The sequence below is a fragment of the Mobula hypostoma genome, chromosome 6, assembly GCF_963921235.1.
Source record: "Mobula hypostoma chromosome 6, sMobHyp1.1, whole genome shotgun sequence".
NCBI lineage: Eukaryota > Metazoa > Chordata > Chondrichthyes > Myliobatiformes > Myliobatidae > Mobula > Mobula hypostoma.
This window is the reverse complement of record NC_086102.1, coordinates 12,795,503-12,822,771: the sequence shown is the minus strand read 5'-3', so window position 1 is coordinate 12,822,771 and position 27,269 is coordinate 12,795,503. Positions and strand designations below refer to the sequence as shown.

Sequence of the window (27,269 nt, the reverse complement as noted above, 5' to 3'; positions counted from 1 at the left end):
TTCCTTAACTATGGTATGTTTTTCACCTTGGGATACCCTTACCTACTAGTGGTTGATATCTGGAGTTTGTGGAGTAAGAAACAATCACTATGCTTAATGGACAGTGAGACAGATAATTAAATAGGCAAGGTAACTTGCAACAGTGGTGGGTGTGTGGAATGCCCTGCCAGGTCAGGGAAGATACATTAGGGGCATTTAAGAAACTCCTAGATGGGCACATAGATGATAGAAAAAAGGAGGGCTACATCGGAGGGAACAGCTAGACTGATTTTGGAGTAAGTTAAAAAGTCGGCATAACAATGTGGACCGAAGGACCTATACTGTGCCATAGTGTTCTATGTTTTCCAGCCTCACAACAGTCAAGGTACTCATTGGGTGGGGTTGACCATGGATGTTGTGTCCCAGCTGTCTACGTGATATGCAAGTCAATACACAAGCCAGGGCAGTACGATATGGAGAGCAAGCTGTTGCCCATGCAGCAGGCTTCCCCTCTCCACACAGCTGTTGAATCTAAAGGAAATGCAAAGATTGATAGAGTTTGGCACCAGCAAGAGTTGGCAGTCAGCACTGAATTCAACGTAGCACTTCCTTAGGGACTCCAGCTCCAGATTTTCCCTCAGGGTTTATTCTTGAAGCCTTCCCCATGAGTGGGTATAGTCACAAGACAGCAGAGATTTGAGACCAAGGCCTTCTTTCTCCGAGATGAACTGCCAACCACGGTTAATGAACCTCATCTGCCCAAAGCGACTGGTTTTAAGGCACCAGTGAGGGCCTTTGCCCTTCTATCAGCAGAGAAGGTTCCACCAGGCTTAGTAGCTAAGCCACACGTGAAGGCCAGGAGCTGGACTTGGTTGTCAGAGGCTGTTTAAGCCTCACGCCATTTTATAGGTAGTGGGATTTTATCTGCACTACTCCCCTCCCCTGGCTATAACAAGCTTAAAGAAACTACATCACGCTACAGCAGGTGGAGCAGGAAACCCCACCAGAGAGAAGTAGATCTCACCTGTACAGCTTTACCAGTTTCCTGGGGTGGCGGGAAGCCCGCTCCTCAATCACCGCCAGTTTGTGTCTGTGAAGAGAAGTTCAGAAGCAAAGGTTATTAAGATTAGTTTTATTTGTCTTATGAACACTGAAGCATGTAGTGAAATGTTTTTTTTTGTATCAACAATCAACACAGTCTGAGGATATGCTGGGGGGGAGCCAGCAAATATTGCCATGCTTCCAGCACCAACATAGAATACCCACAACTTAATAAGCTACAAACACTACACCTTTCAAATGTGGGTGGAAACCGGAGCACCCAGAGGGACCCACACGGTCAGGCGGAGAACGTACAACCCCCTTACAGACAGAGGCAGGAAATGAACCACAATCTTAAAGCTACGGTTGTAAAGCGTAATGCTAACCTCTGCTACCATGTCACCCCCACACTGCCTGTCGGTGCATGTGGCACGATTGCCTATAATCACAATCGTGCACTGACAAATTACACTACATCACACCCATACCCACATCTTCCAGCACACATCCCCAGTCAGGCGCTTCATGGGGACGATCATTGTCCTTACAGAGGTGGACACACACACCAGTGCATTTCACACACCATCCTCAATCGTAACAATCTCATAAGAATCATCAAGTTCTTGAACCAACCTGCACAACCCTCCTACCTCGGCAATGGAACACAATAGACCACCTCTTGCACAACCTGTTCTCTGACAGTGTCCTTTTATTTGTACTGTTGTCTCATTTTTCCACAGTACTTTTGTTTCCCTCTCTCTTCGTTGACTTGTATAATTTGTATTTGGTGTACCGTCTAAACCCACATACCCGTGATGCTGCTGCAAGGAAGTTTTTCACTGTACCTCACTGTAATTGTGTACATAACAATAAATTTAAACTGATGCAAAAGCCATTAAAGACAAGAATGCATTTCATGAACGAGTTCACCTTCCTGATCAGTGGTCAGCTTACTCCCTCGTGACAGCACCTTAAGGCTGGAAAGTGCTGCCGTCAGGAAGGAGGTACAGGGGCCTTAGGACCCACACCACCAGGTTCAGGAATAGTTATTACCCCTTAACCATCAGGCTGTTGAACCAGCGTGGATAATTTCACTCAACTTCACTTGCACCATCACTGAAATGTTCCCACAATCTATGGACTTGCCTTCAAGGACTATCCACCTCATGTCCTCAATATTTGTTACTTATTTATTATTATTATTTCTTTCTTTTTGTATCTGTATAGTTTGTTGTCATTTGCACACCGGGTGAACACCCAAGTTAATGCAGTCTTTCATGGGTTCTAGAAACACAGAAAACCTACAGCACAATACAGGCCCTTCAGCCCACAATGCTGTGCTGAACACGTACTTACTTTAGAAATTACCTAGGGTTACCCACAGCCCTCTATTTTTCTAAGCTCCATGTACCTATCCAAGAGTCTCTTAAAAGACCCTATTGTATCCGCCTCCATCACCATCGCCGGCAGCCCATTCCTCGCACTCACCACTCTCTGCATAAAAAAAACTTACCCCTGACATCCCCTCTGTACGTACTTCCAAGCAGCTTAAAACTGTGCCCTCTCATGATAGCCATTTCAGCCCTGGGAAAAAGCCTCTGACTATCCACACGATCTATGCCTCTCATCATCTTATACACCTCTATCAGGTCACCTTCCATCCTCCGTCGCTCGAAGAAGAAAAGGCCAAGTTCACTCAACCTATTCTCATAAGGCATGCTCCCCAATCCAGGCAACATCCTCGTAAATCTCCTCTGCACCCTTTCTATAGTTTTCAGATCCTTCCTCTAGTGAGGTGCCGAGAACTGAGCACAGTACTCCAAGTGAGGTCTGGCCAGGGTCCTATATAGCTGCAACATTACCTCTAGGCTCTTAAACTCAATCCCACAGTTGATGAAGTCCAATACGCCATATGCCTTCTTAACCACAGAGTCAACCCGTACAACAGCTTTAAGTGTCCTATGGACTCGGACCCCAAGATCCCTCTGATCTCCACACTGCCAAGAGTCTTACCATTAATACTATATTCTGCCACCATATTTGATCGACCAAAATGAACCACTTCAAACTTATCTGGGTTGAACTCCATCTGCAGTTTTGCATCCTATAATGTCCCGCTGTAACCTCTGACAGCCCTCCACACTATCCACAACACCACCCACTTGGTGCCATCAGCAAATTTACTAACCCATCCTTCCACTTCCTCATCCAGGTTAATTATAAAAATCACGAAGAGAAAGGGTCCCAGAATAGATCCTTGAAGCACATCACTGGTGACCGACCTCTATGCAGAATATGACCTGTCTACAACTACTCTTTGTCTTCTGTAGGCAAGCCAGTTCTGGATCCACAAAGCAATGTCCCCTTGGATCCCATGCCTCCTTACTTTCTCAATAAGCCTTGCATGGGGTACCTGTCAAATGCCTTGCTGAAATCTATATACACTGCATCTACTGCTGTACCTTCAATGTGTTTAGTCACATCCTCAAAAAATTCAATCAGGCTGGTAAGGCACGACCTGCCTTTGACAAAGCCATGCTGACTTTTCCTAATCATATTATGCCTCTCCAGATGTTCATAAACCTGCCTCCCAGGATCTTCTCCATCAACTTACCAACCACTGAAGTAAGATTCACGGGTTTATAATTTCCTGGGCTATCTCTACTCCCTTTCTTGAATAAGGGAAGAATACCTGCAACCCTCCAGTCTTCTGGAACCTCTCCCGTGCCCATTGATGATACAAAGATCATTGCCAGAGGTTCAGCAATCTCCTCCCTCACCTCCCACAGGAGCATAGGGTACATCTCGTCTGGTCCCAGTGACTCATCCAACTTGATGCTTTTCAAAAGCTCCAGCACATCCTCTTTCTAAATGTCTATATGCTCAAGCTTTTCAGTCCACTGTAAGTCATCCCTACAATCGCCAAGGTACTTTTCCGTAGTGAATACTGAAGCAAAGTATTCATTAAGTACCTCCGCTATTTCCTCCAATTCCATACACACTTTTCCACTGTCACACATGATTGGTCCTATTCTCTCACGTCTTATCCTCTTGCTCTTCACACTTGTAGAATGGCTTGGGGTTTTCCTTAACCCTGCCCGCCAAGGCCTTTTCATGGCCCCTTCTGGCTCTCCTAATTTCATTCTTCAGCTTCTTCCTGCCAGCCTTATAATTTTCTAGATCTCTATCATTGTCTAGTTTTTTGAACCTGATCCTGAGGTGCATCTGAAAAAGTGCACGAAGAAGGCACAACAGCGGTTCTACTTCGTTAGGAGTTTGAAGAGATCTGGGATGTCATCAAAGACATCCTAAAATCCTAAATCTTCGACAGTAGAGAAGATCACTGCCTGATGAGGAGCTCCAATGCACGGGATAGGAAAACGGTGCAAAATGGTGTAAACTCAGCCTGCTCCATCACAGACACAACCTTCCCCATCAACAAGCACATCTTCAAAAGTAAATGCCTCCAGAAGACAGCATCCTTCACTAAGGACCCTCACCATCCTTTCTCATTACTACCATCAGAGGTGAGGTACAAAAGGCTGAAGATCCACACCCACCTTCAGCTCCTCCACCATCAGATTTCTGAAAGGACCATGAAAACTACCTCACTATTCCTCTTTTGTGCTAGATATTTGTTTATTTATTCTTCATTTTATTTCTTTTTATTAATTTTTTTCTTTTTTTTTGGTAACTTACAGTAATTACTTTCTGTATTGCACTGTACTGTTGCTACAAAACAATAGAGTTCACAATGTTTGTCAGTTGTGGTAAACCAGACTCTGATTCCTCTCACTTACTTGTTGTCCTCGAAGATCTCCCGGGCCACCTTGGGTGGTACCTCCAGCAACTCAAAGGGCAGGTTTTTGTGGATAAGTCTGTGAGCCTCTTGAGTCAGGGACTGTAGGTTCTCCTGCAACACACAGACAGAAACACAGGCACTGAGAATGTTGTCTATGTGCTAACGTAAATCCACCCCCACTTCCAATCCACCTGTCCTTGGACAGGTGGGCAGTGAGCTACCGCCAAAAAAAAACATGCCCGAGGGTAATTCCTGGGGGCAACAGCATTGCTTCACAGACATTACCCAAACTACTCTCTGATCTCTAATCCCTCCATGGGAACCATTTCTCCCTGAAAAATAGGGATATCTCTGTCGATCAGAGCAGTAAGTAGCCTCCCATAAACCCAGAGATGCTGGAAATCCAGAGTAACACACACACACACACACACAAAATACTGGAGAAACTCGGCAGGTCAGGCAGCATCTCTGGAGAGGAATAAACAGGCAACATTTTGCGTCAAGACCCCTCATCTTTAACAGACAGACTTACAACGTCCCCACTGGACTGACAGGTACTGACGGACCTGGGTGACTCGAGGGGATTACTGTATTGGCAGTAGGGTACTAGAGTTGGCACTGGGGCTAAAGCGTTGCCAGTAGGGTTAAAGTATTTGAACTGCAGCTATAGCATTGGTGTTATGGTCCTGACATTGGATTTACTGTGCTATAGAACACAGAACAGCACAGTACTGGCCCTTCGGCCCACAATATTGTGCCGACCTTGTAATCTACCCTAAGATCTATCTGACCCTTCCCACTCACTTTTCTATCATTCATGTGCCTATCTAAAAGTCTCTTAAATGCTCCGAATGTATCTGTCTCTCCCAACAACCCGGTAGTGAATTCTACATTCTGTTTTCCTTTGTACAACCTCAATGAACTGAAGTGGTGAGATGATCTGTGTGGAATGCAGACCAAACTAAGTTTTTCCACTGTACCTTGGTCCATGTGGCAATAATAAACAAATTAACCACTGAAAAAAAGACTGGTGTGCAAGATTACCCCACTAAACCCTCACGCGTACAATGCAAGAGGCAGAGCCTGACGGGTGGTTTCAAAACTATACGTCCACTATTTGAGACAAAACTTTTTATTTATTTATTGATTGAGAGCTGCAGCGCAGAACAGTCCCTGCCCAGAGGACCGTACCGCCCAGCAACCCACCTATTTGACCCTAGCCTAATCACAGGACAATTTACAATGACCAATTAAGCCACTAACCCGTATGTCTTTGGACTGTGAGAGGAAACCAGAGCACACAGAGGAAATCTATGCTGCAGTGGGGAGAATGTACAAACTCCCTAAAGACAGTGCCCGGATTGAACTCCGAACTTCGACACCCCGAGGTACGATAGCATCGCGCTAACCACAATGCTACCATGGACAGTAAATATGCCTGCCTTTGTACTAGTCATGACTTTTTAGTTTTTAACCTGTGGAAATACTTCCAACGAAAGATTTCTTTCCTACACCAAATAATTTTACTCTAGATCAAATTCATATTTATTACATGTACATCGAAACACAAAGCGAAACGCATTGTTTGCTTTAGCAACCAACACACCCAAGGATGCAGTCCGCAAGTGTCACCACACATTCTGGCACCAAGAGATCCCGGATACCCTAGAGGTCCACTCCCAGGATATAGCCAAGATTTTCACTTGATACAAATCGTGTTAACAATAAGGAGGTGTGGTGCGAGCCAAAACTCCACCCTCTCCTGCTACTGTTGTTCAGGTGACAAGGCTTCCCCATTCAATATTCACCTGTGTACGCCAGGAATGACAGCACCTCAAGCCAGGCAAGGGTGACACCATGTGGTCAAAACTATGAACTGCGTCTGGGATAATTCCACCTTTATAACAACTTCAACACAAGAGATTCTGCAGATACTGGAAATCTTGAGCAACACAGACAAAACTCTGGAGGAACTTAGCAAGTCAGGCAGCATCTGTGAAGGGGAATAAACAGACTTTGGGCTAAAACCCTTCATCAGGACTGGAAAGGAAAGGGACCCAAGGTAGAATAATGTGATGGGGGTGAAGGGGAGGAGAACAAGGGGGCAGATGATAGATGATATCAGGTGAGGGGTAATGTGTACGGATAGTCCTTTGTCCTCTCCAATTAGATTCCTTCTTCTCCAGTGCTTACATCTTCCAGCTATCCCTTCCCAGCTTCTTACTTCATCCCCCTCTTCTGCCTTTATTCACAAGAGGTTTCAGTGACCTCAAGTAGGTGGTGCAGCCCGCATAAGTTGTGGATAGAGTGCACCACCTTACTAACAACACATTCACCAATCCCACCACATCTGTGGAAGATTCTGCTGATTCAGCGTTAACCTCAGAACCCAGAAAACCAGAGTGGAAACAAGTCACCCTTGATCCAGAAGGACTGCCCAAGATGATGATACAGGAATGATTGTTCATATCACCAGCCAGTTAACTCAGTCATAGAGAACTACAGCACAGAGACAGGCTCTTCAGCCCATCTACTCAATGCCCAACTGTTATTCTGCCTAGTCCCATTGACTGGCATCTATACCACAGCCCTCCCCTCTGTGTATTCACCCAAGCTTCCCCTGTATGTTGCAAATGAACCTGCATTCACCACTTCCAATGGCACAATGATTAGCTCAATCGCTTTACAGTGCTAACAATCACTGATCAAGATGTGATTCCCGCTGCTGTCTATAAGGAGTTGTACAATCTCCCTGCGACCATGTGAGCCTCCTCCCAGGTTCCAGAGGTGTACAATTAGGGCCAGTGAGTTGTGGGCATGTTATGCTGGTGTCAGAATCGTGGCAACACTTGCAGGCTGTTCCCAGCACATCACACAAAAAAAACAATGATGCGAACGATTCATGTCACTGTATGTTTTGATGTACGTGGCAAATAAAACTAATCTCCTCCTTCTGAGTGAAGAAGTTCCTCCTCCGGTTCCCCTTAAATATTTCACCTTTCACCCTTAACTCAGGACATCAAGTTCCAGTCTCACCTAGCTTCAGTGGAGAAAGCCTGCTTGCATTTACCCTATCTAAACCCCTCAGTTTTATACACTTGGATCAAAGTATCCAATCAGCTCCAAAAAGGCCTAATGCTTCAGTGTCTCCTTTGTAAATATTTCCTAATTCTGTTTCTATAAGCAGGCATTTCGCAACTAGGGACTACATTATCCAGAAATACGCACAACCTGAGGAATCTGTAAACTTCCCTCGCCGATGACAACTTATTTCTAACCGAACATATCTGCAACGTACTGCCAGAAGGGAGAGTGGAAGCAGACACAGTCTGTCCTTGCAAGGCATTTAGACAGACACTTAAATAAGGGGACAACTCGCTGAGGGTTAGTGAGTTCTTCCAGCAGTGCATACAGTATTTACACTTATGCTCATTTAGGGTGGTGAGTTGGATATAGCGAAGGAGGTGTAACGTGTTCCTTGTCTCCGCTAGCCTGCATGTGTAGCATCTGCTCAGCCCCTCAATCAGGGCCATGTGAAACCATGAGAGCAGGTGGGGGAACGGTCGTATCAGCAGCTGGTGTACAGCACAACTCCTGGTTATGTGACCATTGACACCAGATAGACAATCTCTGAAGAATATTGATAACGGCTGGGGTCACCCATCTTGTAAACACGCTGCCCAGAAGGCGGCATTGGCAAATGCCTTCTGTAGAAAAATTTGCCAAGAACAATCATGGTCATGGGACCATGATCACCCATGTTAAACAACACAGCACATGATGATGATGAAGTTACATTCTAAAGATGCACTGGTTGGTTAATTGGTCATTGTAAATTGTCCTGTGATTAGGCTAAAATTAAATAGGTGGCATGGCAGATTGTACCAGAAGGGCCTGTTCCATGTGTTCTCTCTAATAAAATAAAATTTTGAGTCTTTAAAACGGAGGGACCACTCTGACACAGTTCTATCTTTTAGTAGAACAGTGTACACTAAATGAGATAATGTCCTGTTGATTTACAACAGCCCAGCTCCCCATCATGAGCAACATCATGGCATGTCAGCTGCAGTCTAAACCTACAGCATAAACTACGGTGTGGCTTTGAACATTTATCATGGGGGTGAGGAGAGCAAAAGGAATGGGGTGAGATCAGCAAGGAATGCTTGGGACGTCCAAGCGAGAGAGTTTAACAGAAAGTAGTACACTCACCTGTGAGGGTGTCCAATCATCCAACCGGCTGTCCAGTATCACGTCATAACAGAAAGCTCCAGCGATCACTGCAGGAGGAGAGCAGTACAGCACAGAATCAGCCTCGACAGCTCACCGACTCCTGCCACCCTCTTTACCCGTCTACGCTAATTCCGGGTGCCCACACAAGTACCTTTTCCTTCTAACCTACAGCAGAAGATACAGTAAATAGAATGGTATAGCCTAGGTATTGTGTGACTCTTTAAGCTACTCCGAGATCAATCTAACCCCACTGTTGCACATAGCCCTCCATTTTCGTCCATCCATCCTTGTGCCTAAGAGTCTGTTAAGCATCTGTCTCTGCCACCACGTCCCACTCTACGTAAAAACCCTACCTTTTTACCTTGTCTATTTAAGTATCTCTCTAACTGTCTCTTAAGCATAGTGGTTGTACCCAATTCCACAAACCCCAGATAGCAACCAGTCTCTGGGTACGAGTTTCCCAAGGTTTTAAAAACATCCCTAGGGTGAGGACACATAAACCATTCCACACATAGACCATTCTTGAATAGTCCCCTTGGACAATAAAATCAGTTCTTGATCTTCCTTATCAATCTCACAAAGGCAACGTCAGCATTAAGGACCCCTGCTGTACCACGGTAACATAGCAGTTAGCGAGGCGCTATTACAGATTGGGGCATCAGAGCTCGAAATTTAATTCTAGTGGCATCTGTAAGGAGTCTGTACGTTCTCCACGTGGAATGCGTGGGTTGTTCCTGGGTGCTCCGGTTTCCCCTCACAGTACAATGACATACCGGGGTAGGTTAGCTGGTCTTATAAATTGTCCTGTGAATAGGCTAGGGTTGGTGGGCAGCATAGCTCCAACGGATTATCATGCACTGTATCTCTAAATAAATAAACAAAACAAACCTGGATTGTTCTCTCTGGAGCACTACAAGCTGAGATAGAAGTACGAAAGGTAGAGATAGGGTAGACAGAGTTCTCTTCCAAGGGTGGAAATGTCAAATATTAGAGAACACTGATCCAAGGTGAGAGGGGGAGTGGTTAAAGGAGATTTACTTGGCAAGTTTTTATTTTACACAGAGTATTAGGTACCTGGAGCCAGGCGAAGTGTTGGAAACAGATACAATAGAAGCATTTAAGGTGCATCTGGAAAGACAAATCAATATACAGGGAATGGAGGGATATGGATCATGTTGAAAAGATCTGGTGACATATGAACAGACAGACAAAGAGTTACACACCCCTTGCAGGCAGGTGGGATAAGTTACATTGCTATAATGGTCAGCACAGACACGACCGGCTGAAGAGACTGAGATCACTTGTTTCATATGGCCACTAGCTGTATCTGCCAGAGTGCAACCAGTGGTCATGTAGAACATAGTTCCCATAGCTGACTTCCCTCCGCAGGGACCCAAGGACTTTGAGACTCAGTGTAGTCCTCTCACAACCATCTCAGCTCAAAACAAACACCTCACAAACAGACAAGGTATCAGAACAGATCTCTGTAGGAGAATGAGGGGAGATTTGATAGAGAGATACAAAATTATGAGGGTGTAGATAAGGTAAATGCAAGCAGGTTTTTATCACTGAGGTTAGCAGAGGCTAGAACAAGAGGTCATAAATTAAGGGTTAAAGGTGAAAGATTTAACGAGAAAATAAGGGGGAACCTCTTCACTCAGAGGGTGGTGAGAGTGTGGAATGAGCTGCCAGCAGTGGTGGAGGATGCGGGTTCAGTTGCAACATTTTTTTTTGTAATTTATTTTTTACTGAAGTTCATCATCAAACAAATATTTCCATAAGATGGATTTCAGATATTGCATGAGGGAGGAGAAGATGGCGGCACGACGCAGCGCGCGCGCCCTCTCTGGTGATGAATATCTGTTATCTGTCAAGTAGGAGGCCGTGCACAATTCTGATTTGATGGAGGCAGACGTGACAGCACGGAGGAACATCTGGTGAAACTTCTGAAATGCCTGTTTCTCTGCCACTGGTACTATGTGATCCGAAATCTCCGGAGGGGAAGGCCCCGAATCCTCGGCTTTGCCTGCTGCTTGGCGGCTGGGGTCGAAGCGCTCGGCAGAGATGGTGCTCGGTGCTCAGTGTCGGAGGCTCAAGGTTTTCGGACGGATTCAGAGTCCGCTACGGTCGGGTGCTTCCAGGTTGCTGCATATGGCGCTGGAAGCATGGCAGGGAGAGTTTTCTTCCTTCTACCGTCTGCATGAGATGTTGGGGCTATTGGGACTTTGAGACTTTTTTTTTCTACTGTGCCCATGGTCTGCTCCTATCAAATTATGGTATTGCTTTGCACTGTTGTAACTATATGTTATAATTATGTGTTTTTTGTCAGTTTTAGTCTTGGTCTGTCTTATGTTTCTGTGATATCATACCAGAGGAACATTGTATCATTTTTTTAATGCATGCATTTTTAAATGACAACAAACGAGGACCAAGTGTTCTCATAATCTAATCTAAATATATATCATATAGTATGGAGGGCTATGGTCCAGGTGTGGGTGGATGGGACTAGGCAGAATAACAGTTTGCCATGGACTAGATGGTCCAAAGGATCTGTTTCTGCACTGTAGTGCTTTTAGGTTCTATAAGGGATCTTCCAACTCTAGACTGTGAAGTGTCCTGTTGCTGAGCTGCTATTCAATCCAAGGGACTTCTGCTTCCTCACCAGCTACCCTCGACCTCGATTATTTCATCCTATCAGCACTTCTGTCCCTTTCTCTCTTCCCATGGACACATTTCACCTCAACAAACCCCCTCCCACCACTCCACAGAAACTGGGCCGGGGTCCACTTCCTTCAACTGACAAGAGAAGAAAGTGAAAGAGTTAAGTAAGGCAGCATGGTAGTGTGGCGATTAGCAACCCAAGTTCAATTCTGGCTCTGCAAGGAGCTTATGACCTCCAAGTGCTCTAGTTTCCTCCCACATTCCAAAGACATACGGGTTAGTAGGTTGACTGGTCACGAGTGTATTTGGTGGCAGGGTGGAGATGCGTCTCTACCAAAGGAGGTGTCAGGCGCTCCTTCCCTCCACTAGCCTGCAGGTGGCCAATGGGCAATGTGCAGTATCTGCTTAGCCCCCAATCAGGATCACATCAAGCCCTGGGAGGAGGTGGTGGATGGCCATATGAGCGTCTGGTACATATCTCAAGTCCTGGTTAGGCGACCACTGATGCCAGGCAGACAATCTCTAAAGAGTGTTGATAATGGCTGGGGTCACCAGACTTAGAAACGTAGAAACCCTACAGCATAATACAGGCCCTTCGGCTCACAAAGCTGTGCCGAACATGTACTTACTTTACAAATTACCTCGGGTTACCCATAGACACTTCCCAGAAGGCAATGGCAAGCCATTTATGGAAAGACCATGATCACCTACGACACATGACTCAGCACATAATGAACAATCAAACACACGTAACTGGGCTGTGTGGGCTCATTGGGCTGGAAGGGGCTGTTACTCTGAATAAATACCCAAATAAAATAAAACAGACCTGGTATTTCCGGTGCTCGGATCAGTTCAACAGCGTATTCATCTTTAAAAGCCGTTTCAAGGACATAACCCATCATCATGGCACACGACCGCCAATAAGCCTGTTATATAAAAACAGTGTACAATGAGTGAAAGATTAACCCTTCCCAATTCAGGGCCGAGGGAGTGGGGCAAGAATTCCTTTCAAACCATTTACTTCCCCCCTGCAAGAAAGTGAAAGAATAGGTTCTTGTAAAGATGGGCTGGAGAGTAAGAGGACAAGGGGTGACTTTATTGAGGTTTATAAAATTATGAGGCACATAGATAAGGTGAATGGTCATTCTAATGAAAAATTTTCCGTTGAGAGGGGAAAAAGTTTAAAGGGGGTCCATGGAGCAAGTTTTCCACAATGTTTGTTATGTGCTGAGATAATATGCCGAGTATCATGTGGGAGATCATGGTCTTTCCTTGATCATGGTTGTTCTTGAGGAATTTTTCTACAGAAGTGGTTTACCATTGCCTTCTTCTGCCTCAACTTGTCTGCCTGGCGTCAGTGGTCGCATAACTAGGACCTGTGATATGCAATGGCAAGCATTTAAAGGTTGCATGGATGAACTACAACAATTGTTCATCCCAGTTTGGCAAAAGAATAAATCAAGGAAGGTAGTGCACCCGTGGCTGACAAGAGAAATTAGGGATAGTATCAATTCCAAAGAAGAAGCATACAAATTAGCCAGAGAAAGTGGCTCACCTGAGGACTGGGAGAAATTCAGAGTTCAGCAGAGGAGGACAAAGGGCTTAATTAGGAAGGGGAAAAAAGATTATGAGAGAAAACTGGCAGGGAACATAAAAACGAACTGTAAAAGCTTTTATAGATATGTAAAAAGGAAAAGACTGGTAAAGACAAATGTAGGTCCCCTGCAGACAGAAACAGGTGAATTGATTATGGGGAGCAAGGACATGGCAGACCAATTGAATAATTACTTTGGTTCTGTCTTCACTAAGGAGGACATAAATAATCTTCCAGAAATAGTAAGGGACAGAGGGTCCAGTGAGATGGAGGAACTGAGCAAAATACATGTTAGTAGGGAAGTGGTGTTAGGTAAATTGAAGGGATTGAAGGCAGATAAATCCCCAGGGCCAGATGGTCTGCATCCTAGAGTGCTTAAAGAAGTAGCCCAAGAAATAGTGGATGCATTAGTGATAATTTTTCAAAGCTCGTTAGATTCTGGACTAGTTCCTGAGGATTGGAGGGTGGCTAATGTAACCCCAGTTTTTAAAAAAGGAGGGAGAGAGAAACCGGGGAATTATAGACCGGTTAGCCTAACGTCGGTGGTGGGGAAACTGCTGGAGTCAGTTATCAAGGATGTGATAACAGCACATTTGGAAAGTGGTGAAATCATCGGACAAAGTCAGCATGGATTTGTGAAAGGAAAATCATGTCTGACGAATCTCATAGAATTTTTTGAGGATGTAACTAGTAGAGTGGATAGGGGAGAACCAGTGGATGTGGTATATTTGGATTTTCAAAAGGCTTTTGACAAGGTCCCACACAGGAGATTAGTGTGCAAACTTAAAGCACACGGTATTGGGGGTAAGGTATTGGTGTGGGTGGAGAATTGGTTAGCAGACAGGAAGCAAAGAGTGGGAATAAACGGGACCTTTTCAGAATGGCAGGCGGTGACTAGTGGGGTACCGCAAGGCTCAGTGCTGGGACCCCAGTTGTTTACAATATATATTAATGACTTGGATGAGGGAATTAAATGCAGCATCTCCAAGTTTGCGGATGACACGAAGCTGGGTGGCAGTGTTAGCAGTGAGGAGGATGCTAAGAGGATGCAGGGTGACTTGGATAGGTTGGGTGAGTGGGCAAACTCATGGCAGATGCAATTTAATGTGGATAAATGTGAAGTTATCCACTTTGGTGGCAAAAATAGGAAAACAGATTATTATCTGAATGGTGGCCGATTAGGAAAAGGGGAGGTGCAATGAGACCTGGGTGTCATTATACACCAGTCATTGAAAGTGGGCATGCAGGTACAGCAGGCGGTGAAAAAGGCCAATGGTATGCTGGCATTTATAGCGAGAGGATTCGAGTACAGGAGCAGGGAGGTACTACTGCAGTTGTACAAGGCCTTGGTGAGACCACACCTGGAGTATTGTGTGCAGTTTTGGTCCCCTAATCTGAGGAAAGACATCTTTGCAATAGAGGGAGTACAAAGAAGGTTCACCAGATTGATTCCTGGGATGGCAGGTCTTTCATATGAAGAAAGACTGGATGAACTGGGCTTGTACTCGTTGGAATTTAGAAGATTGAGGGGGGATCTGATTGAAATGTATAAGATCCTAAAGGGATTGGACAGGCTAGATGCAGGAAGATTGTTCCCGATGTTGGGGAAGTCCAGAACGAGGGGTCACAGTTTGAGGATAAAGGGGAAGCCTTTTAGGACTGAGATTAGGAAAAACTTCTTCACACAGAGAGTGGTGAATCTGTGGAATTCTCTGCCACAGCAAACTGTTGAGGCCAGTTCATGGGCTATGTTTAAGAGGGAGTTAGATATGGCCCTTGTGGCTACAGGGGTCAGGGGGTATGGAGGGAAGGCTGGGGCGGGGTTCTGAGTTGGATGATCAGCCATGATCATAATAAATGGCGGTGCAGGCTCGAAGGGCCGAATGGCCTACTCCTGCACCTATTTTCTATGTTTCTATGTTCTATGTTTCTATGTACCAGTTGCTCATACGACCATCCACCACCTGCAACCATGGCTTCATGTGACACTGATCAGGGGGGCTAAGCAGGTGTACACCTTGGCCAAGGGTGAACTGCAGGCTAGTGGCAGGAAAGAGCACCTTACACCTTCTTTGGTACAGATGTATCTCCACCCTGCCACCAATTTTCCACAATGAGGGTGGAAGTACATTCACTGAACTGCCAGAGAAAGTGATACAAGCAGGTATATTGGTTGATAGGGGAACTACTAGAGTTTACAAGAATGAAGGGGGATCTCATTGGAATCTATCGAATATTGAAAGGCCTGGATAAAGAGCACAAGGACAGGATGTTTCCAATAGTGGGGGAGTCTAGAGCCAGAGGGCACAGCCTCAGAATATGAGGAAGTCCCTTTAGAATTGAGATGAAGAGACAGCAGTGAATCTGTGGCATTCAATACCAAAGCTGGCTGTGAAGACCAAACCACTGGGTTGAGGTCAATGGATTCTTGATTAGTAAGGGAAAAGGCAGGAGAATGGATTGACAGTAATAATAGATCAGCCATGATTGAAAGGTGGAACAGATGGGCCAAATGGCCTAATTCTGCTCCTATGTCTCATGGTACAATTAGTGTTTAAATAGCATTTGTAGTGGTATATGGCTAGGAACAGTCTGAAGGCACATGGGACTGAGTCAGCATGGACAAGTTGGGCTGAAGGGCCTGGTTCTGTGCTCCACGACTATACGATTCTCTCCAATCTGTAGCTTGTCAGGTCCAGATCATAATCACTTTGGAATTGCGGCTCTACAAGGGGCAGTCAAAACTGCCCAATGCATCGTCAGCTCCGGCCTACCTGCCCAAGGACATGTACTGTATAGAGAAAGGTGCCAGAAGAAGGCCTGCTGTATCATGAAGGATACCATTCACCCTGCTCATGTACTATTTGTCCCACCCCCATCAGGGAGGAGGCTTCAGGACCACCAGACAGAAAAAGTTACTTTCCCCAAGCAGTAAAGCTATTCAAACACCTCCATCCATTAACCCGTCCCTCCACACTACACTGCCCCCCAACCTCCATGACTTTATCATTTCCTGTCAGTCATCTTATGTACAGACACTCCTGCGCCTAGTGTTACCTCATGTACGTACAATCTATGTATATGAGCTATCTTATATATTTATACATGTCATTTTTTATTATTGTGTTCATCATCTTATTGTGGTTGGGTTTATCTGTGCTGCATCGGATCCAAATTAACAATTATTTCATTCTCTTTTACACTTGTGTACTTAAACAATCTTGAACCTTGGTAATCAGTCATAATAGTGGCGTGGGCTTTAACAGAAAAAGCAGTTTTACGTTGGTTCTGGAAGCTACCCCTCTTCATATGCAGGCCTCCTGAGCTAACAATGGATGTGCCTGGTGTGTAGGGAGTGCAGCAAAGCTTCACCGAACCGATTCCTGGTTCGGCAGCTATGTCAAGCCCAGAGAGAACAAGTAGGCTGGACCTATATCCTCCAGAGATTAGAAGAATGAGAGGCGACGGCATGAAAAAAAACACAAAATTCTCACAGAGTACAACAGGGGAAAATACAGAGAGGACGTTTCCCCCAGCAGCAGTACGGTAGTAACATCGTGGTTAGCTTTACATAGTAACATGGGACTTTACAGCACCAGGTGTAAGAGCATCATTACTCAGAATCATAAGAGTCATACAGCACGGAAAGACACCAGCGTAGTAGCTAGCGTGATGCTTTACAGCGCCAGCTGTAAGATCAGGGTTCAATTCTCACTGCTGCCTGTAATGAATTTGTACCTTTTTTCCCCCATGGACCACTTGGGTTCCTCTGGTGCTCCAGTTTCCACCCACAGTCCAAGAAAAAAAGATACGGGTTCGGGTTAGTACGTTATGGGCATGCTATGTTGGCATTGTGACCTTGCAGGCTGCCCCCAGCACATCCTCAGTCTCTGTTGGTCACTGACACAAAACAAAGCATTTCATGTGATAAATAATCCCAATCAATCAATCAGCAATGATCAGGGGGGTGGGGAAAATCAAAGATTCAAGAGGTGGGCTGAACTTGGAATAAATGTCTTTTCACAGAAGGCGGTGAATCTAGTTGGCTGCAGGGATTCAAATCATGGATTACCTTCAAAAGAGGTCAATAAAGTTCCAGATATTAGAGGAATCATTTAATAGTGCTTAGGTGCCATGATCTTATGGAAGGCGGCATCCATCACCCCACATCACCCAGGAAATGCCCTCTTCTCATTGCTACAATCAAGGAGGTACAGGAGCTTGAAGACACACGCTCAACATTTTAGGAACTGCTTTCCCCCCTCTGTTATCAGATTTCTAAATGGTCCATGAACACTACCTCACTAGTCCTCTTGCGCACTATTTTTTATTGTAACTTGGTGATTTTTACGTCTTGCACTATATTGCTGCCACAAAGCAACACATTTCACAAATAATGTCAGTGACAATACACCTGATTCTGAATGGCAGTGTAGGTTCAAGGAACTGAATATTCTTTTCCTGTTCCTATTTCTTAGGCTCCTAGTTCAATCCCTAACCCCTTCACCCAAAGTCCCACAGAACTTACACACAAATGCCTATGGAACTCAAACATGTCATTTAGCATCTATGGAGGGAAGTGGACAGTCGGTGTTTCGTGTCTTCTATACTGGACAAGCTGAAGGGTCTCAACTTGAAACCTTGACTGCCTGACCTGCTGTGCATTTGTGTGTTGTCCCAGTGTAACTGTCTTGGGTTCCCACACTGAGGAGAGAAGTTGCCACCCCATCATTCTGTACATCTCTCGCCCTCAGCTCTCAGCAAGCCGTCCTTTACCTGGTTAACAGCTTCAGGGTTCTCATCAGTAAAGGTGAGGAACTGGATGTCACAGGATTTTTCCAGGGGTCTGTACATGTCCCAGACCTCTCCGTCAACAAGTGCAAGTATAGACCTCTTGACACACCAGTTGCTGATGTCTGTGGACAGGGGAAAAAAAAATATGTGATGCAATTAGATCAAGATGAGGCATTTTCACAAAACCGTCAAGGAGTTGAAGTCGGACACATAGTCCTGAGAAGCTTCTCTACAGAGTCACCAGATAAAATACTGAGCCACATGTCAGCTAAGCTGCTTATAACTAAACCAGGGGTTCCCAATATTTGTTATGCCATGGACCCCTACCATTAACCAAGGGATCTGTAGACCCCAGGCTGAGAACCCCTGAACTAAACAAAGACAATAGTGTACCCCACCATCACAGATGAATTGTATTCCTAAAAAAAAACCATATCACAGTTTTCCGTAACATCAACCCTTTCTTTCACCAATGATTTCCATGTTGTAAGTTGAGATAATATACCTACAGAAGGTTTGTCCTTCAACAGTAATGCCCCCACAGGTGTTTAGTCTATAGGCAAAGGAATTTTCACTGTATTGCAGGTAGAAGGGTAAGGGTAGTAGTTTTAATTACAGGTTTCCCCCGCCATCCGAAGGTAGAGTGTTCCTATGAAATGGTTCGTAAGCTGGAATGTCGTAAAGTGAAGAAGCAATTACCATTTATTTATATGGGAAAAATGTGAGTGTTCGCAGACCCAAAAAATAACCTACCAAATCATGCCAAATAACATATAAAACCTAAACTAACAGTAACATATAGTAAAAGCAGGAATAATATAAGTACACAGCCTATATAGAGTAGAAATACTTTTCTACAATCATTGCCGCACTGTTCTCCGTAGCGAAAATCTCACGCAAGCGCTCTCAGCAGAAACACTCTCTTCAGTAACCTTCAAGCTATGAAGCTGCCAAATCATACCAAATAACAGGTAAAAATACACAGCCTATATAAAGTAGAAATAATGTAATGTAAATGTCTGCCCAGATCAAAGGCGATGCAATCGGCAATTGCCTCTGATCTGGGCCAACAACTACGTGCCAGGTGGCACCTAATTAATTAGCTTGTTTATTTTGGCTTTTTTTCTTTAAGATGTGCTGGGTGTGTCCCAGCTACTGCTGCATTTTCCGCAGCAGTGTATCGGTCCACAGCCCGGGGGTTGGGGTGGTGGGACACTGGGGTGTCATCTCATCGTCATCTGTTTCCATCAGAGCAGGCAAGTCATCTTCTTCTATGTCTGCCTGCCTCGACGTCGAAGGTTGAGGTTCGTTGTCTGCTGTGGCTGATGTGGAAGGCTTGTTTGACTGCTTAGCCTCGCGCATTTTTCTATCAGACAGTTCTTTGTAAGCACTCAAACCATCCTGTAAATATGCCCTAAACCGACGTACCCTTTCAAAATTAAAATCATACTTTTCTGCAATCATTGCAGTGAAAATCTCACGCAGTTGCTTCACGTTCAGTTCTTGGACAACTTCACTTTTGGTCCGTTTGCTACTGCATTTGGTTTCAATTGTTATCCTTTCCTCTTCCAATTGCATCAGCTCTTCATCTATCAGTTCTTGGTCATGGGATGCCAAAACCTCTTCAACATCATCTTCGTCAACTTCCACAAGCCAAACTCACTTTGCCCTTACTTCGTTCACCACGATCAAAACACTTAATTATGTCTAGTTTTACGCTAAGTGTAACACCCTTACGAGCTCTTTTAGGCCAAGTGGTTAAGGCATTGGACTAGCAACCTGAAGGTCGTGAGTTTGAGCCCCAGCCGAGGGAACGTGTTGTGTCCTTAAGCAAGGCACTTAATCACACAACGCTCAGCGACGACACTGGTGCCAAGCTATATGGGTCCTAATGCCCTTCCCTTGGACAACATTGGTGTCGTGGAGAGGGGAGACTTGCAGCATGGGCAACTGCTGGTCTTCCATACAACCTTGCCCAGGCCTACGCCCTGGAGAGTGAAGACTTTCCAGGCGCAGATCCATGGTCTCGCAAGACTAATGGATGCCTTTTTTTTAAGGCTTTTCTGATACCTTAGAACTCATCTTGCTAACGGCTGTCCATAGGCACGTGTTTAAGCAATGCCGGCTAGCATGCAGTTCCGGGTAGGAGCTTGGCTGCTCGGGGCGCGCGCTGCCTTTTTTCGTAACAGTGGAAACACCTTCTGTTAGCAAAAACAGGTAACTAATGTAGGTCTTTCGTAACAGCGAGGTTTCGTAAAGCGAACGTTCGAAAAGCAGGAGACACCTGTACCTAGAAATATACCTTGTTTTGGTACAGTATCATTATACAAGAGACTGCCTTGTCCTTTGCCAAAATAAATCCTGTAAGTGGCTTCCCATTGTGAACTTGCAGCTTGTGTTGTACTTAGTAAGATAGTTCAGTTCTCTGTGCATGTTGTGAATTTTCACCACAAATTCATACAAGCAAGTTTTTATTCCATGACTTACCGTTTTTTTGATAGTGAGTTGTGAATTAAAAAAAGATGAATTTCCATTATCTGAACCACTGCAAAGCAGGGGAGAAGAGTTCCTGGACTTCAATCCCTGGACCTAAGTGATTCCATTCAAACCTCCTGGCATATTTACTGTTTACAGACATCTTTAGCTGACCTGACTTCCAGCCAACCTTACAATTCCAATCCTCTCCTCTCCACAAGTCTACCGAGTAGAAATGTTTTCTCACAGAAGTTGGTGAATCTCTGGAACGCCACACCCAAGAAGGTTACAGGAGCCTCACCATTGGAAGTATGTTAAAAGGAGGTACATTTTTTTTTTGCAATATCAGAGAATTGAGGGCTATATGGAACTGGCAAATGAGGGCAGAGAGAGAATGTTCAGGATGGGAAAAGATCTTGACCATGCTGGTGGCTTTCACAAGGCAGCAGGAATGGTAGACAGAGACCATGGAGAGGAGGCGAGTTTCCATGATGGATAGAATCTCAGTAATTTATTTTCAAATTCCTTACGCGTCTACTCATGAGCTACTTACGCATGGCACAATTGTAGGGGGTTGATAGGCCCTTGTTCATGATGAACACTGCTCCTGGTTCAGGCCTCCCCACGTGTTTAACTTCGATCTTCTCGATCCGCGGTAGCAGAGTTTGCTGCCTGGCCTTCTCCTGATCAAACAGCTTGCTGCGTTTCTGAAGCAGCTCCGCATTTGACAGGCGGGAGGCTGCCGATGTTGAGAGAAGCCCTGGAAGGAAACGATCCATAATTACTGTTACAGTCACAGAGACATTACACAGAAGCAAAACCAAGCCAACACCAAGTTGACACTTACACTAATCTCACATTATTCTACCCTCATCTCCCTCCAGATTCTACCATTCACCCTAGTAGCAAGATACAGAGGCCAATTAAATGAACAGACTGAGGGGGAAACTCAAAGTCACAGGAAAAACATACAAAACCTACTGCATTGTCAATCTTGTTGCCGATTAGACTCTGAAAACTCTCACTCGCTCCTCATTCACACTCTATTTATTTTTTCCTTATCCACACAGAGTTTTAATGAAGTCGGTGACAACCGTGGCATACTCAAGCAGATTCAAAGATGAATCCCTGATTCCAGTCCATCCACCCATTCAAAGCAGTCTTCTAAGGCTCCTGTGCCTTCCTGATTCATACCTTCTTGGTCCTCATCACTAGTGCTGCAGTCTTCAGTCTCTGCCTACACTCAGGGAGCAGTTCTTCCCTTTTCCTTTCTTTCATGGTCTTCTGTCTCTTTCACCAATCAACTTCCCCGCTCTTTACTTCATTCCTCCCCCTCCAGGTTTTACCTATCACATGCTGTCAACTCCCCCCCCGACCTTTTAAATCTACCCCTCTGATCTTTTTTCTCCAGTCCTGCCGAAGGTCAGCTTTTTTTTCCATAGATGCTGCCTGGCCTGCCGAGTTCCTTCAGCATTTTGTGTGTGTTGCTCGGATTTCCAGCATCTGCCTCATTCACACTTTATTTACTTGCACACAAGGAAACCCACGGGCCCTGTCACCAAACTGTTCTAAAGTTTGAGCAAAAAAATATCATTTTTATACAGAATTGACTACTGGATACAGAAATTGACCAATTGGTAACTTCGATTATGTTAAAATTCTTCACTTGCATATCAATCACCGATCAAATTACGGTAATATAAATTAATGACCAATAGAATCTATACATTAAAGGCCAATGTATAGATAGGTAAAGTAACTGACCAATAGTAAGTGTCATCCTAGCTAATGAACTGAAAATGGGTTCAAAGGGAGTGTTAGGTTCTTTGTGGGAGGCGTGGGAACTCTGGGAGACCTCCACTCTCCCTGTTCACTATAGCTGCATGAAATACATTGAGCTGCAGCTCCTAGGAGACCGTATTAAGGAACTGGAGCCACAGCTAAATGACCTTCAGCTCATACGGGAAAATGAGGAGGTGATAGGCAGGAGTTACAGGGTGGTATCAGTGGACACAGTGATCACTTTGCTCATTTCTGACCTGAACTGAGGCTGTGGCCTGCAACTAATGGGCTCCAGAATCGCTGCACTGATGAACTTCGTGGTTGGCACTCACTTTCATAAATGCCAGTTCTGAATGTGTCATTTGCTACTTTCACTGTTTGCACAATTTGTTTGTTTTGCTGCATACTGGGTGATAGGTGGCCTTTTTTATTCATGGGTTTCTTTGTTTTGTGGCTGCCTGTAAGGAGACAAATCTCAAAGTTGTATAAAGTATTAAAGTACTTTGAACTTTTTTACAGGGTGGCGGCGTGTGAATTCTGTAAAAGGTGAATTTCCGTAACTCAAACAGCTGTAAGGTACTAGGGTCAACGACAAACTGAGTAAGGGATACGAGAGCAGAAAGAAAGATTGAGCACCCATTACTGTCTGTCAATATGCTACACAGGAAATACTACTTCTATTTTCAGGATAAATCACAGGGTATTCAACACAGAATGAATGATCGTGCCCTAGAGGTTGCAGTTGACTGAAAACAGCATCACAGGTAGACAGGGTAGTGAAGATTTTGGACACACTAGCCTTCAGAGGTCAGGACAGTTGGTGTTAAAGTTGGGAAATTACGTTGTAGTTGTGAGGCTGCACTTGAAGTACCACGTTCAGTTTTGGTCACCCTGTTACTAAACTGGAAAGAGTGCAAAGACTTATAAAGATGTTTCCAGGACTCAAGGATGTGAATTACACGAGATTAGATAGGTTAGGGATGAGACCTTGTAGAGATGTCGTAAGTCGTGAAGAGTACAGATAGGGTTGGAGACAGCAGCCAGAGCACTGGAAATGAATACCAACGAATTGATCCACTCGACCCGAGACAGGAGTGTGTGGGCCATGGCAGTCAAAGCTCAAACTGGGCACGGCACCTGATGATGATGATGACAGATAGGGTGAACACACTCATGAACACGAGATTCTGCAAATACTGGAAATCTCGGGTAACACACACAGAAAATGCTGGAGGAACTCAGATCAAGCCGCATCCATGGAAATGAATAAACAGTCAACGTTTCAGGCCGAGACTCTTCATCGGGACTGGAAAGGAAAGGGCAGAAGATGCCAGAATAAGGTGGGAACACTAGTTCTTTTTCCCGAGTTGGGATATCACGACTAGAGGATATAGGTTTAAGACGAGAGGAAAAAGACCGATAGGAATTTGGTGGGCGACTTTTTCCACCGGGAGTGTGGTATGTACGTGCAATGAGATGCCAGAGGAAGAGGTTGAGGCCACATATAAAAGGTAATTGGGCAGATACGTGTATAGAAAAGGTTAAGGGACAAGAGCCAAACGCAGGCAAGTGGATGCTAGCTTAGATGGTCAGCATAGACGATCTGGGCCGAAGGACCTGTTTCCGCGCCGTGACGGAGAGGAAACACCAGGGACCAGGGTGTAGGAACATTTGCCGCCGGAACCGCAAGTCGGATACTCACGACCGCATCGAGCCCAAATCCGCCGAACACCGCGGACTCCCATGGCGATGGCACAAGGTAGAGAGATGCAGAGAATGCAGCGGCGACTCGCGCTCTCCCGTTTCCCGGGGAACCAGTCAGGACCAAATGGAGCCGCTGACCGCGCACGGAAAGTCTACGAGGTCCGCGACCCCTACCGTCACTCCACTCTCCCCCCTTCCGCCTCGCCGCCCAGCTCGCCTGCGTCTGACGTCACGTGGCAGATTCCGCCGTGCGTGCGCGTCAGAGGACGTGCTGCGTAAGGGGTGGGGGAGCGGAGCTGCTCCCTCTGCCGGCTATCCCTGGCACTGTCTCTGCCTGCGGGCAGAGAGGCACAGCAAGATCCCACCCGTCTTCGCCAACTCTCATAACTCCGGAGATGCTGCAATGGCGCCGATCCCCCGCGGCCCCATCGAGAAATAAACTTTATGTTCGAGGTGTATGATTTTTTTTCATGCATCGGAACTGGGATGAGACAGGTTTCAAGATGCAGAAAGGGAGGAGAGATGGGAGAATCAATGTGGTTTATTATCACTGACTTACATATTGGACGTGATTGTTTATATGTTTTGTGGCAGCAGTACAAGGTTGAACAAGAAGGTTGAGAGGGGACTTGATAGAGGTATTTAAAATTATGAGGGGGATAGATAGAGTTGACGTGGATAGGCTTTTTTCCATTGAGAGCGGGGGAGATTCAAACAAGAGGACGTGAGTTGAGAGTTAAAGGGCAAAAGTTTAGGGGCAACATGTGGGGGAACTACTTTACTCAGAGAGTTTGCTGTGTGGAATGAGCTTCCAGCAGAAGTGGTTGAGGCAGATTCGATGTTGTCATTTAAAGTTAAATTGGATAGCTACATGGACAGGAAAGGAATGGAGGGTTATGGGCTGAGTGCAGGTCGGTGGGACTAGGTGAGAGTAAGAGTTTGGCACGGACTAGAAGGGCTGAGATGGCCTGTTTCCATGCTGTAATTGTTATATGGTTATAGTACAGTGTAATATATAAAAGTTATTATAAATTACAATAATATACAAAAGAAATCTGATGGCAGAGGGGAGTAAGCTGTTCCTAAAACATTGAGTATGCGTTCAGCATTCTGTACCTCCTTCTGCATGGTGGTAGTGAAAAGAGACCATGTCCTGGATGGTGGGGGTCCTTAATGATCAATGGCACCTTACTGATGAACCAACTCTTGAAGATGGCCTCGATACTGGGGAGGCCAGTGCCATGATGGAATAGGCTGAGTTTACAAGCCTCTGCAGAGTTTTCCAATCCTATGCATTGCTGTCTCCATACCAGATGGAGGTGCAACTGCTTTGAATGCTGTCCATGGTACACCTGTAGATATTTGCTAGAGTGCTTCGCGACAGACCAGATCTCCTCAGCTCCTCATGAAATATAGCTGCTGACGTGCTTTAGCATTGATATGTTGGGCCCAGGACAGATCTTCGGAGATGTTGATACCCAGGAACTTGAAACTACTCACCCTTTCCATGGCTGACCTTTCCTTGAGAACTGGTGCCTGTTCCATCAATGTCCCCTTCCTAAAGTCTGACTTTAATTGGCCTCAAATTTCCCTGAATTTATAGCAGTCAAAAATCAATCCCATTAATGGTCAGAAGTCTCATATGGTTATCTCACTTCTACTGTCAGTCCTTTTGCTGGGCCCCTCCTTCTCTTTGCCACCTTAGGTGCTGCTTGACGGGCTAAGTTTCTATAGCAATTCATTTTAGTCCCGTATTCTGCAGTCTCCTGTGTTTCTGGCAGGTCATCTTTCCTAAAAGACATCTTTGCGACTATCCGGCCACCACTACTGTGACAGATATTTTTTTCCAATGCATTTAATTAATTGAATTAGTTCTCCAGGTATCAAAGGGAGACCACACCTGGAATGTTGTAGTCTCCCAACCTGCTATCGTTCTACCTTGTATTACATCAATGCATCTTTGTGATGATTGGTTGGTATGAATGTCATGCAATGTAAGTTTTTTTTCAATCTACCTTGGGGCATGTGACAGTAAGAAACCAAAGAAAATCCCAGATCAATCCCCAGACGGACAATGGGTCTCCAAACAACATTTTATTCACAAGGAGAGATTGAGACATTTTGAAAGATGGGAGATTGGGAAGATTTGGAAGGATGAGAAGATTGGGAAGGCTTGAAGGATGGGGAGATTGGGAATGTTCGGAAGGATAGGAAGACAGAGTTTGAGAAGCTTGGGGAAGTTTGGAAAAATAGGGAGATTGGGAAGGTTTAAAGGATTGGAAGATTGAGAACATTTTGAAAGATTTTAAGGTTGAGAGATTGGGAAGGTTTGGAAGGATGGGGAGATTGGGAAGATCTGAGGGATGAAGAGATTGGAAAAGTTTGGGAGGATTGGGAAGATTTAGAAAATTAGGGAGATTGGGAAGGTCTGAAGCATGCATATTAGGAAGTTTGAATGATTGGGAGATTTAGAACGTTTGAGAATTATTGAGAGATTGGGACATTTTGAATGATGGCTATATTGGGGAGTTTGAGTAACTGGGAAGATTTGGAAGTATGGAGAGATTGGGACAATTTGAAGGATGGCTCAGATCCCTTTTGTTTGCTAATGAATATCCCTGTTCACATGAGTGTGGCAACCACACATCACAGGATGATCAGAAACTTTCTTCTCATCGTTCATCCCAGGCATTTGACATCTCCACACAGTGAAGATGCAAGAAGGGATGTGGACCATGGGCAGCTTTGACATATTTGCAAATATGAATGTGGGGAATATTCCTGAGTAACATGACACGTGTTCACAGGAAAGAGATTCTACCCTGTATTCCACTCTTCTGGGCGTTCGAGAGAGCCTGAGCACAAAACAGCCTTCCTCTGTATTTGTTTCACTAATTAAGGAGAATTTCAGATGCATCTGTTCTTTTTCAAAATAAGTGGCAAGAGCTAATGAAATTCTGACTGCAAACCAGACAGTTATTTCTCTATTGTTGTGCTGACAGACAGTGAGCTCATAGATTATTATACAGGGGATGGGAGAGGCTGGTATCTCCCAATCAGGGAAAGCTCTGAGGGAGGTACAGAATAGTTCTGTTCTTCTGTCTGCTGTTGCGATGTTTGCTAGCTTGGAATTCCCTCCCTAATCTTTTAGCAAAAATGAAATATATCCATCCCACCCATTCTTCCTCGTGGTCTCTTCAGATTGTT

General features: G+C 45.0%; 1 protein-coding gene across 1 annotated transcript in view; it reads right to left on the bottom strand.

The window, feature by feature from the left end:
- Nucleotides 1-24,462, bottom strand: part of mrpl39 (mitochondrial ribosomal protein L39) — a 33,467-nt gene extending 9,005 nt beyond the window's left edge. Inside the window, exons 1-7 of the mRNA XM_063050289.1 lie at nucleotides 24,061-24,462; nucleotides 21,130-21,336; nucleotides 18,084-18,223; nucleotides 12,540-12,639; nucleotides 9,032-9,099; nucleotides 4,821-4,933; nucleotides 1,004-1,069 (exon numbers count right to left, since the gene is read on the bottom strand). Coding sequence (XP_062906359.1) covers nucleotides 1,004-1,069; nucleotides 4,821-4,933; nucleotides 9,032-9,099; nucleotides 12,540-12,639; nucleotides 18,084-18,223; nucleotides 21,130-21,336; nucleotides 24,061-24,103 — 737 coding nt within the window. The 5' untranslated portion in view covers nucleotides 24,104-24,462. The remainder of the gene's footprint in view (nucleotides 1-1,003; nucleotides 1,070-4,820; nucleotides 4,934-9,031; nucleotides 9,100-12,539; nucleotides 12,640-18,083; nucleotides 18,224-21,129; nucleotides 21,337-24,060) is intronic.
- Nucleotides 24,463-27,269: the final 2,807 nt, after the last annotated feature.